The 12,542-nt window shown below is 45.8% G+C and overlaps 1 protein-coding gene across 1 annotated transcript in view; it reads left to right on the top strand.

Moving 5' to 3' along the window:
- The window catches only part of Hephl1 (hephaestin like 1), a 65,057-nt gene extending 60,661 nt beyond the window's left edge, over positions 1–4,396 (top strand). The window contains exons 18-20 of the mRNA XM_032909916.1: positions 3,438–3,600; positions 4,031–4,102; positions 4,194–4,396. Of these exons, the coding sequence (XP_032765807.1) occupies positions 3,438–3,600; positions 4,031–4,102; positions 4,194–4,396 (438 nt within the window). The remainder of the gene's footprint in view (positions 1–3,437; positions 3,601–4,030; positions 4,103–4,193) is intronic.
- Positions 4,397–12,542: the final 8,146 nt, after the last annotated feature.

Here is a 12,542-nt window from a genome sequence, read left to right as displayed (position 1 = left end):
GCACTTGCCCTGCAAAGCTGATGACATGAGTTTGTCCCCCAGGACCCACAATTCCCTAGAGCTGCTCTCTGATCTCCACACAAGGACTATGGCATCCATATGTGGGGACACACACTAAAATACTAAATTTTAAAAACAAATTAAGCATAACAAACCTCACAGATCACGATTATCTCTAGAGTTTCAATATTGTGAATATCTTGTAGAAAGAAGCCATGCAGCTTACAGAATCTCCAGTCCAGTAGAGGAGTTCGGCTGCATGCCTCTCCTATGTGTGACAAGTTTGTTTTATGTGACGGCTAAGTTGTAGTCATATGGACAGAGTGTGGTTTATTATTTTTTCCAATAAGAAACATGAGAGGGTTTCCAAGGAGGGTCTAAGTCATTATAAACAGACACACATATTTTTGCATGAATCTGTGTTTATTTCCTTAACAAAATGTGCAGAATTTCGAAGCCATGCGGCAACTGTCTGTTGGTCAGACCCTGCCCAGCCGTTGTGATGCGGTGGTACACTTTCTCCATCCCCATGGAAATACGCTACAGCTCCCATGCTCCGGGTCATACCTGTGCTTGGGATCTTGTTTCTCTTTTTCCTGTTGGCCAGTTTACTCTGCACTAGTTGTCTCTTACACTGAGCATCGTCTTGAGTTTCCACCTGCCGTCTCTACATATTCTTTGGTGAAGTATGTGAGTTTTGTGTCTCTCTGTGCTTTCTTTTAACTGATACATGAAAGTATAATTTGTGCATGTTTCCGGGAGACAGTGCGGTATTCCCATTTATGTACACACTGCCTAACATGCAAATCAGAATGGAACCATCCGGTTCTCCTCTATATCACAGTCCTGGCCTAGCCTTTTAAGTGTGCAGTACTTGGTGATTATCTGTAATGAGCCTGTCAAATAAGACAACGACAGGGCTTCCTGCTTCTGACTGTACCCTCTGGTCAGCTCTCTCCATTCCTGCCTCCCTACACTTTCAGCCTCTGAAAACAACCACTGTACCCTCAGTGATTACTTTTGAGATCAGCGTTTTTACAGATTACTAAGAAGCTTTTTTTTTTTATTTAAATCAGTGTAAAGTCAGTTCATATAGGGACTTTGAAAGCACTCCTTGGCCTCTAGTTTCTACAAGAGTCTGTTTAAGATTGCTATTGCTTCTTTAGATACGTGATAGAAGTTGCCAACAAAGCCATTTGGTCTCTCGGAAAGAATTAATATGATTCGTAATTATTTTTAAGAATCAATACTATTCATGCTGCCCACTTCTTTTTCTTTTTCAAAGGTTTATTTTATGGGTGTGTGCATCTTTAATCCCAACATTCCAGAGGTAGAAGCAGAACGATTTCTATGAGTTCAAGGCCATTTTGGGCTTACAAAGTGAGTTCTATGGCAGCCAGGACTATATAAAGAGATACTGTCTCAAAAAGCACATAGATAGATAGATAGATAGATAGATAGATAGATAGATAGATAGATAGATAGATAGATATAGACAGATATAGATGATAGAAGATAGATAGATGATAGATAGATAAATAGATGATAGATAGATAGATAGATAGATGATAAATAGATGATAGATGATAGATGATAGATGATAGGTGATAGAATGATAGATAGATGATAGAATAATAGATGATAAATAGATGATAGATGATAGATAGATGATAGATGATGAGATAGATAGATGATAGATAGAATGATAGATAGATGATAGAATAATAGATAGATGATAAATAGATGATAGATGATAGGTGATAGATGATAGGTGATAGAATGATAGATAGATGATAGAATAATAGATAGATGATAGATAGATAGATAAATGATAGATGATAGATGATAGATAAATGATAGATAAATGATAGATAGATGATATTTAGATGATAGATAGATGATGATAGATGATAGAATAATAGATAGATGATAGATAGATGATAGATAGAATAATAGATAGATGATAGATGATAGATAGATAGATGATAGATAGAATGATAGATAGATAGATAGATAGATAGATAGATAGATAGATAGATAATAGATAATATATGTGTATGAGCTTTTGCCTGTATTTATGTTTGTAGACATATGGCTGTGCCTGGGGGCCGCAAAGTCAGAAGAGGGCACTAGATCTCCTGTGTTACGTTTATAAAAAGATAAAGAAAGAGGGAATGTGTTTTGTGGAGGTGTGGTCAGGTGCGAGAAAAGGAGATGTCTCAGCTGACCCATGCTGAGAGGCTTCTCTTCCCCAGAGGGACAGCCACTGGACAGTATAGGATAGAATACATGGGGAGGGTTGAGAGGGAGTAGAGACAGAGAAAAGCAGAGAGAGAGAGAGAGAGAGAGAGAGAGAGAGAGAGAGAGAGAGAGAGAGAGAGAGAGAAGGAATCGAGAAGTAGAGGCCAGCCATGAGCATGTGGGAGAGAGTAGGAAGGGAAGGAAATGGGGGAGAGGGGGGAAGGGAATAGGGAGGGAGAAGGGGCGAGAGGACAGAGCAGGAATAGGAAATCGAGAGAGAGCAGAGAGGGCAAGCAGCCCCTTTTATAGTGAGTCAGGTATTCCTATTGCTGTGTAGCTGTGGGGCGGAGCTTAGACAAAATGCTAACACCCTGGGACTGGAGTTACAGATGGTTAGAACTGTACCACGGATGTGCTGGAGCTTGAGTGCAGGTCTTCTGCAAAAGCAGGTGGCCTTAGCCACCGAGCCACCTTTCCATTCTTTACCCATTTCTTTTTGAACGGTCTTTCACGGTTGTGTCCTTTCTAATTGCAGTCTGTGAATGCAAGCTGTTTGTTTGCAATATTTGCTTTGCACAGCAGATCTTAGTGGTGCTCCTTCTCCGTGTCTGTGGTTTCTGTCTCTCCCTCCCATTGGTCAGTCCAACAGAGATGTGTAGTTCTGCTGCTTTATTGCTGCATGGCGAGTCACTCAATAACTCAGTGACCCCAAACAGTAAGCACTTACCTTCTCGTTCTTTCTGGGCCAAAAGTCTGGAGGAGTGGGCTAGTTGGCGTTAGTGTCTCTCATGGGGCCTAATCAAGATATCTGGGCGCGTAGTTGTTAAGAGTTTGACTGGACCCATGGGATCCATCTTCCGGCTCACTTGGGTGTCTGTGACTGAAGACTTAATTTCCTCATCTCATGGGTATGATGAGGGAGCCAGCTTCACCCAGACTGACCTAAGAGGGAAGAACTATAGCTTTCTTATCCAAAGAATGCTTCCTCTACCCCTATCTTATTCCGCACACAGGCTAACCTCATATAACCTAGGAGGGACGCCTGGAGGGTATGAGTATCAGGGTAGGAGGGCTGTTGAGGCCATTGGAGACACTGGTCACTACAAGTTTATCAAAGTGATCTGTTGTTTAAACAAAACAAAACAAAACAAAAAACAGCTTTCCTCCCTACATTTTTTCTCTCCTGACGTTCGCAGATTGATAAGTCCTACCGAGAAGATGTGTATGATCTCTTTCCTGGGACATTTCAAACCATCGAGCTGTTTGCTGATCACCCGGGGACGTGGCTCCTTCACTGCCACGTGTCCGACCACATTCATGCTGGCATGGAGACCACGTACACTGTCCTCAGGAACATAGGTACTGTTTGTCAGTGACGCCAGCTCATGGCACCAATCTTCCTGTAGACCTGGAAATCAGGAGGCATGAGAAAAACACAGGTACAAACCCCAGCAAGCTCAGAGTCAAGTGAGAGAGACGAGTACGTGGATATGTGATCACGACTGAGACAGCCAGAAACAGTGCAGGGTATGGGGTTCCGGAGGCAGTCGGAGGATGTGTGATAGTCTGGGTCATGAGCTCAAGATGCCGTGATCTAAAGAGAGATCTCAGTGGATGAGCAGAGATAGGGAAGCTGAGGGGGTGGTACTCGACCCTGATGTGAAATAGCTCAGTTAGGATTCAAGAAAGATGGCAGACTTGGAGGAGGAAAGTTCTTACTGGTAAAAGATGCATTGGTGGGTTTTCTTTTAGAAACAGTTACCTTTCTTTTTCTTTTTTTTTTGTGCAGACAACAGGATTCCATATTCTACCAAGTCCCCTTCTGGAGCAGGACCCCATGCAGTCACAGTGCCCTCCCAGGGTAATGACATCTATGAATCCTGTGGTTGTGCCCCAGCCTTTTACTCCCGGGGAGAGGCAGGTACCTGATGCCTCACTTTTCTTTCTCACAGAACAACCTGGACAGGAAGACCTCTACTTCTTTGGCAAGAGTCTGCGTCCAAGAGGAGCCAAGGCAGCGCTGGTCATCCTTTTCATCCTGGGACTCCTCCTCCTGGTAGCCACCGTGATTCTCGCCCTCAGACTCCGCTCTTCAAGGAGGCAGATGGCTTACAGGGAAGTCCAGTCCTGCGCACTCCCCACAGATGCTCTGTGAATGCCCTGACCTTCCTCGGCAGGAATGGGTCAGGTTCCACAACTGGACACACACTAGCTAACAGGGAAACTGGGCCGATGCATTGTTCACCAAGGAACTCGGACACTGTATCCTAGATCAGGCTTCTTCGGAGCCTCGGAATGTGTCATCCGAAGCAATGTGCTTTTATTTATTTATTTTTTAACTGGCTGTGAATGATTCTCAGGGATAAGACCCATGAACAGGGAGAATGCACTGGATCGAGAGCTGCTGACCCTCAGTCTGTTTTGTGAACAACTCACCCAAGGGGTTACCCTCTGAAAGATGTTTTCACTGATTTAAGTCAAACAACGCTGCCTCACCTACCCCAAGGTTTCTAGATGAGTAGCTTCTAGAAAACGTCACGGTGCCTTGGACATCTGTCCGTCTGGAGTCACACTGGGGCTAAACACTGTCACATGAAATTGCGCCCTCAGTTGTTTCAGGGTTAGCAAGCTTCTGAGGAGTTTGTGGGAACGTCCAAGTCGGTATGCACTGATGGAAATGGATCTCCTGACTCTTCTGGAGGCTCCCAGCAGTTCTCCCGACCTTTCCCCTTTAACGTAGAGAGCCCATGCATTGTTTGTTATACAAGCCAAAGCTATATGGTTATTTATGTCATTGCTGCTGATTTTAATTCAACCTGTTGGAATACTTGAATGTTTACAATTCACCTCACGCTACATTTTTTTTTTTTACCATGTGTCTCCTTGGCAACTTCTGTACTTTCAAAAAAAATCAACTAGAGCATTTTTTAATTTCAGGATGTGGGAGGGCTAGAATCAGTCAAGGAGCAGGCTTGACTTCCTCCTCATAAGCTAGAGACTCCCTGTCTCTGCCGGAACCTCGAGTCTCACTTTTCATTCATTTAGGGGCATTTTCCACTTCTTCATCTTCTATGAAAGTTCGTCATCTGAGGGGTGGCAGGAGGCATACATCAATGCAACGGATTGACTAGGAGAAAGGTCTCTCAAAATCCTGCATTCATGCTTGTTAAAGACATGACCCCGAGAGGAGGGGGGCAGCTAGAAAATAGTAGTCCTGGTGGTTTTTAAACTGTTAAATCAGTGTTAGAAATTAGTGCTATAGCTGCTAAGACTCACACACAAATACAAAATGCCCAGCAAGAAAGCTGAGCCTATAAGGACACAATGCACCCTCTCTTTCAGCTCCCTAGACATTAGATGTAAGATTGATAAAAGCAACATTGTTTATTATAGACTGGGAATTCTACCTTAGCTCAGGGCATGCTGCCCTGGGATGCTGTTGCCAGACACGTGATGTTAGACCACTGCCTTTGCGGTGGGTCACTTGAATGTCCAGGTGAACGAGTAGGACCTAATAAACATTCTGGTGAAGGGATCTTTTGTGCCTTTTTAAAATTATTATTACTCTTGGTGAGGGGAAATTGACAGAAGCCATAGTCTTAGATAAAAATGACACAACCACTAATAGTTGTTTGTAGTTCGCTTGACTGCGTCGACAAACGGGGTACCCAAGTGATTCTGAACTCCAGCCTGCTGACTGCCGACAAGGTGATTGCGTGGTTTATCGAACCACCTGCTCTGTGGAGTTCATTCCTAGTAGGCTGTACGACAAGAACAAGAAGTATGGCAAGCATCTATGACTGATCTTCAAGATGTCAAAATCTGTTTAGTTGTAAAAGTTTTTTTTTTCTCCCTTTCTCACTTATTTTTTTTTTTAAGGACAACAAACCACAAAGTAGTTTTGTTTCGCTATTTCTCTTTTTAATAAAGTTTCACAGGTGGCAATTTCTATGTGTTTGTTTTCACTCGAAGTTACCTGTTGTTATGGGGTGTGTGTGTGTGTGTGTGTGTGTGTGTGTGTGTGTGTGTGCGTGTGTGCGTGTGGAGTGGTTTAAAAAGAGTCATCTGAGATATTTATCTATGATGACCATGTCACTTGTATCTATTAAAGGAACAGAATGACATGTCACCGCACATACTATGACTCCTCCTGGCTCCTCCCGTGTGGTCCCTTCTGTAATCAGCCTCACTCTGATTACAGAAATAGCCACCATTTCCTTGGCTCACTGTGGAGGAGGTGTCCTCGCTCCTGGCAGAGCCAGGCTCTTTCCCTCTCAGTCTGCCTTCTCTGCGAGGTAAGTCACCAGCCAGGTCTACCATTGACAGTGGAGAGCAAGGAGCAGCCTTCCTGCACTCATACCGCAGCGTCTCCCCAGCGTAGGATGTGAAGAGCCGCCCACACCCGTGCGGTCTGACACCAGTGCTCTTTATGCTGCACCAATGGCTTGGAATCATCCAAACAGTCAGTAAGCTGAGCGCTGTGCCCCAGCCAGGGGTCATCACGAGGATCTTCACAATAGCTTTCCCGCAGGCGTCCCCACCTCTCAGCCTTGAGCCTTTGGACACCCCTCCAAGTCTCGGGCTCTGCAGACTCGCAGGCAACTTTTCTTCTTCCATTTTTATTTCTTCTCATTCTTTGGCTAGCTTGTCTCCTGACGTCTAAATGCTGGCAGCCCCCAGAACTTGACCGTGGGCCTGTTTTGCTCCTTTATCCTTTAAAGAATTCCAAATTTATTCTCCTTGTTAGTATGTGGTTGTGAGGAGGCAGAGGAAGGGTGTGGCTGTGCCATGGCGCACGGAGATCAGAGGACAGCTCTCAGCAATCCGTCCTCTGCTTTGACCCCGGAGCTGCGCTCAGGTTTTCAGTCTTGCGACCAAGCTCTCCACTGAGCCTTCTCACTGACCCTCCGTTACTTCGCAGTAAGCAAGGCTCCCAAAGATTCCATACCCTCATCTCGAAGATCTGATTGCGATCTCAGGAAGTGTATTTGAAGGCGTGTGATAAGCTAAGGTTCTTGTGATGACGGACAGTCTATCTCAGATTATCCTTAAATGCATCCCTATACAAGAAAGGCAATCATTCATTGGGTATGTGGCTCAGTGGAAGAGCTCCTGCCCAGACTGTACAAGGCCCCAAGTTCAATCCCCAGCCTTACAACAAAGATAAATGAATAATGATAATATATAAAATGATAAACAGGGTGTGGTGACTCATAACTTTAATCAGAGCACCTGAGAGTCAGAGGCAGGAGGATCTTTGTGAGTTTGTGAGGGCAGCTTGGTCTATACAGTGAGTTCCAGAACAGTCAGGACTACACAGAAAGACTGAGTCTCAAAAATAAAATAAATTTAAATATAAGATAGATAAGGTAGGTGTGTGTGTGTGTGTGTGTGTGTGAGACTACAGATAGGCATTTTCTCTCCCTGGTGACACAGATGTGGGCCAGATTAGACCAGATTAAAAGTAGAGAAAGGCAGATTTATTAAGAGGCAATTCTCACCGATCTCATAGCTGGAGGTCAGTGAAGTCGCACATGCAGCCTAAAGCAAGGGGGTTTATAGGGTTTAGGTGAGAAACGATGATGTGTTCGGTTAGGAGCTGGGATTGTATCCATGTACGGTCAAAAGCTGAGCACCTTGGTTAGTTCCCTTGGGTGGGTTGTGGGAAATGCAGAGACAAGAAGTGGTGACATGTTAGCCTGGAGGAGTCTTCTCTAAGTGGGCGGGGAAGATGGGGGTGGGGAAGGAGGGAACAGTTTCGTAGCTTGGGCGGGGCTTCCAGTCTAACAAAGACCACTGAAGTGAGGCACTGCACTCCTGGCCTCAGGGGTTGGAGGAGGGGCCAAGAAATGCGAGGCACACAGCTGGGAAAACTGGAAAGGGCCCAGATGTGCCATCTTGTAGGGTCTCCTGAGATGGCTGACCTCACCATCACCTGGACATTGATTTCAAACTTGACAGTTCCAGAGCGGTGGAAGAAACAGGGGTCACTGAGTTTGCTGTGTTCTCTTGCATCCCTTTATACATCCATCCTCACACGTCTGAACCTGTATTCTAATAAATTCAAAATGGTTTCTCCAACCTTGGCTTTGATTGCAGGCTCACAGGTCCCTGTTTGGCAGGGTCATTGCAAGAGCTCCCTGCACAAAGCCATTCTTGTCCCTTCCATCCACCGTCTGTCCACAAAACTGTCTGCTGCTATGCTCCCCGAAATCTGATTAGGTCATTTCCTAACATCTTCCTGTTACACTCCAGTGCTTTTCGCCTGGGTCTGTGAGGCCCAGCTTGGTGAGGCCTATGCTTACCTCTGCAGCTTCTCCTCCGCTCAGGACTTCCTGGGGTTCTTGCCTCACTCGGGCCTTTGCACATGCTCCTCTCTGTGGCCTGTAGTCTTGTTCCCTTTGCCCTCTCTGCATCCTACTCCTCTCTCTTAGTTTTCTTCCTTTGGACATCCCCTCTTCTATAATGTCCCATGTCCAGTGTTTGCTTTTGTAGCGTTAATCATGGGATGTAATCTTTGAGCTTTGTCTGTATCTTGGCCGGCAAGAAAGTTCCCGGGAAGTGAGCACTTCTGACCTGGACCGCTTCCTGCTGCACCCACAGATCACACACACAGTCACACAGCGCACAGCAGTCGCTCAGCAAGTATCCGGCCAGTGAGCACTTGAGTGTTCACACAGCGCAGGTAGTCTGGCAAGCTTGACTGTCTTGGCTTTGACTGTTCTCATTGCTAAAGACCTTATAATCAAACGCCAAGCACGTCGAGCAAGCAAAACCGATTCTGGGGGGCTGGCTGTAAGGGCGCACCCCACCAGGGATCACTCTGTGGCCAGGATGAGATGGGGGCAGGGAAGACTTGATGTCAATGTCATCAAAAAATCAAAGGACATGAGAAATGTGCCCCCTGCCCATGCACAAATGTTTCTGTAGTGGTTGTAAATATATAATATATATATATAAGTCTTTTTCTCCCACTAGGTCCGTCACTGCAGTGCCCCAAGATATCTGATTGATGTATTCATCTCAGTGCAAAGCGTCTCACCCGCTCTGCTCCATCCCATATCACACTGCCGAAGGCCTCTCTCTGAGCCTGGCAGCCATCTCTCTACCTATCTAGTTCCCAAGGCAGGTTTCCATGCCAGAAACACACATCCCAACTCCATGGCGGCCCAGTGTCCCAGCCGACAAACACTTTCTTACACTTAAATCGCTACATGAAAGAAGCACAACACAATAACCTTTGATCCAGTTGATAAGATATAACTGCCCACCTAAACATGCAAAGTCCTGTACACATCCACCCCTTAAGAACATTCATAACAACCTGCAAAGGTACAGCATGGAGCCTTAACGGCAGCTTCCATGTTGCCTCGAGGCTACTCTGCTGTCTGTCTCCTCCTCCTTTCTGTTCCAGTCTCTTCCTCTTCCGTCAAACTTTTCTCTTGCCCATCCTTCCTTCTTGTCCAATGACAGGCCTCCTGCTATCCTGTACCTGCCCTCACCTGTATTTTACAAATTAAATGGGAGAAGGATCTGAGGAAGTCACCTGAGTGGAGAGTCCTTGACTAGGCTGCCGTGCTTGGGGCAGTGGAATTAGCATCAAAATACAGATAACTCCAGGGCAAACCACAACATTCGTTATTGGAACCCGTGCACAATTCTGTTGCAAGATGACGCTAGAAGAATTTGAAGAGAAGAGTGTGGGTATATGAGAACTCTGACTCATTTGCCCGCGTTTTCTGAAGATCTGAAGATAAACTAAAGCCTAACTGAAATCTGGAGGTGGGGAGCTGGTTCAATTGGCAGAGTGATGGCCACACAAATGTGAGGGTCTGTGTGGGTCTCCCCAGAAGCGATGAAAGGAACCAGGTGCGGTGGCTTGTGGCGGCAGTGATGGCAGTGCCGGAGAGGCAGAGGCAAGAGGAACCTTCCACTCACCCGCCAGCTTGTCTTGTCCACCAAACTGACGAGCTCCAGCTTCAGAGAGCGAGAGTCCTCATCTCAAAAAAATAAAATGAAGGAAAATAAAGTAAGCTGGGGAGTGACAGAGGAACTTCCCTGACACAGACCTCTGCTTTCCACACAGAGATAAACTTTATATTAAAACCTAAGGGCTATTCTGAAAATTAAAATAAAACACCACGTTGGCCGTGCTTTCATTTGACTTGTTAGAGTCCTGAGATTATTAATGCCAAGGGTGTACAATTCAGGGGAAGTTGTTTGTTTGTTTGTTTTTTTAAAACAAAACAGCACTCCCTTATTTGGATGGTCTCGTGTAGCCCAGGCTGCCCAGAATTCAGCGTGTAGTCGTGGATGACCTTGACCTGTGGCTCTCCTGTCTTCACCTCTCAAGTTCTGGGACTGCAAGTGTGTGTCACTCCATTCCTCTGGTATCCCATGGATTCTAAGGACAATCTGAGGGGAGCCTATCTGACCATCCTTATTTGGGTGACAGACCATGCTTAAGAATCTTTGGAGAGAGATTCTGGTCACACAGTAAGTAAGAAACAAACCTGGGCACTAGGCTCATGGCTTTTACCTTCTGGTTTCCTCCCAGGAATGTTGGCCCAGGACAGAGATTTTTTTTTCTCTGTCTGTTTTTGTTGTTGTTGTTGTTGTTGTTTTGTTTTGTTTTGTTTTGTTTTGTTTTTGGAGTAAGAAAAATGGTCCCCTCAACTCTCGTGCCCTTGGGTACCATTTGTTTGTCCCACCTGTCCGAAGCTTTCTTTACTTCCCATGCACACCTTGGAAGCCTCCTCACTTCAACCCTCCTTCCAATCCACTCCACACACCGTTGAGGAGGAAGTGCTTTAAAGCGTAACTCTATATAGCAGTCCCTCCACCACTCCCTGCTGCCCATTGACAAAAGTTCAGACTGTGCTCCGACCCCACCCTTCACCTTTGATCCTATGTCACTGCCAGGTGTCTCTTCTTCCCAGTTCCCAACAACTTCTCTTTGTTATCTCTTAAGTTCATCAATCTCTGATTGTGTCTTAACGAACGCACAGAACTGCCAGGGTGGGGGAAGTTTATAAACCAGCACAGACCCAACCGAGAACTTCAGAAGTTCAAATGTGATTACTGAGTAGACAAGCAAGACACTATCGGTCCAGAGTGAGCTGGGTGTTAGAGGGTTGGGGGCTGTCTTAGTCAGGGTCTCTATTCCTGCACAAACATCATGACCAAGAAGCAAGTTGAGGAGGAAAGGGTTTATTCAGCTTACAATTCCACATTGCTGTTCATCACCCAAGGAAGTCAGGACTGGAACTCAAGCAGGTTAGGAAGCAGGAGCTGATGCAGAGGCCATGGAGGGATGTTACTCACTGGCTTGCTTCCCCCTGGCTTGCTCAACTTGCTTTCTTATAGAACCCAAGACCACCAGCCCAGGGATGGCACCACCCACAGTGGGCCAAGATTGATTCAATCAAGAGGAGAAATGGCCACTTTGGGAAGCTTCTCATGATGCCTCCCCTAGTAGGGATGAGTCAGGCACTCTCTTGGTGCCCCTATACTGGCTAGTCCCACCCTTGATCACTAACTGAGAAAATGCCTTACAGCTGGATCTCATGAAAACAGTTTATCAAGGGAGGCTCCTTTCTCTGTGATAATTCCAGCTTGTGTCAAACACAAGTTGATAAAACTAGCCAGTATAGGAGCACCAAGAGAGTGCCTGACTCATCCCAACTGGGGGAGGAGACATGAGAAGCTTCCCACAGGGGCCATTTCTCCTCTTGGTTGAGTTGATCTTGGCAGAAAGAGAAGGGAAAGTGTGTTTGTGATTTACTGGTTCCTAGAAAACACTCAGCACAGTTCTGCCCGCCCTAAACAGACTCATCCTCCAGGCCACATTGCCCTGCTCCATCCCAATCCCAATCCATGCCACATGCCTCAAGAAGAACAGACAGGAGTGGGAACTGGGCTACTTAAAATCCACTCAAGGTGGAAGAGATTCATTTATGGACCGTTTGAATAAAATTAACTAAAGATCTGCATACCACTTTTATCTCCCCACACTTCATAGCCACTTGGAGAACGGTTTGGATGGTCTGGAGGATGCCTTTCTGTAAGCAGTTAAGTGATGGAAGGGGAAACTGGGTGCTGGTTGCTGGCTGTGCAGGTGACGAGCTGTCCAGTCTGCTATATTTAGAAAAAAGAAGCACATCACTTCAGAATTAGTTGGCACAGCTGTCAAGTGTGATGGAAACTCTAAAAATGGAGTAGCAGGCTTCTACCTTGGGCACCAGAGCCAACAGCTATGGTCAAGGAGATGTAGAAGACAGTAGTTGAGGTTTGAGACAAGG

The sequence above is a fragment of the Rattus rattus genome, chromosome 8 (assembly GCF_011064425.1).
Source record: "Rattus rattus isolate New Zealand chromosome 8, Rrattus_CSIRO_v1, whole genome shotgun sequence".
NCBI classification, from domain to species: domain Eukaryota; kingdom Metazoa; phylum Chordata; class Mammalia; order Rodentia; family Muridae; genus Rattus; species Rattus rattus.
This window is presented reverse-complemented; position numbering and strand designations above follow the sequence as displayed.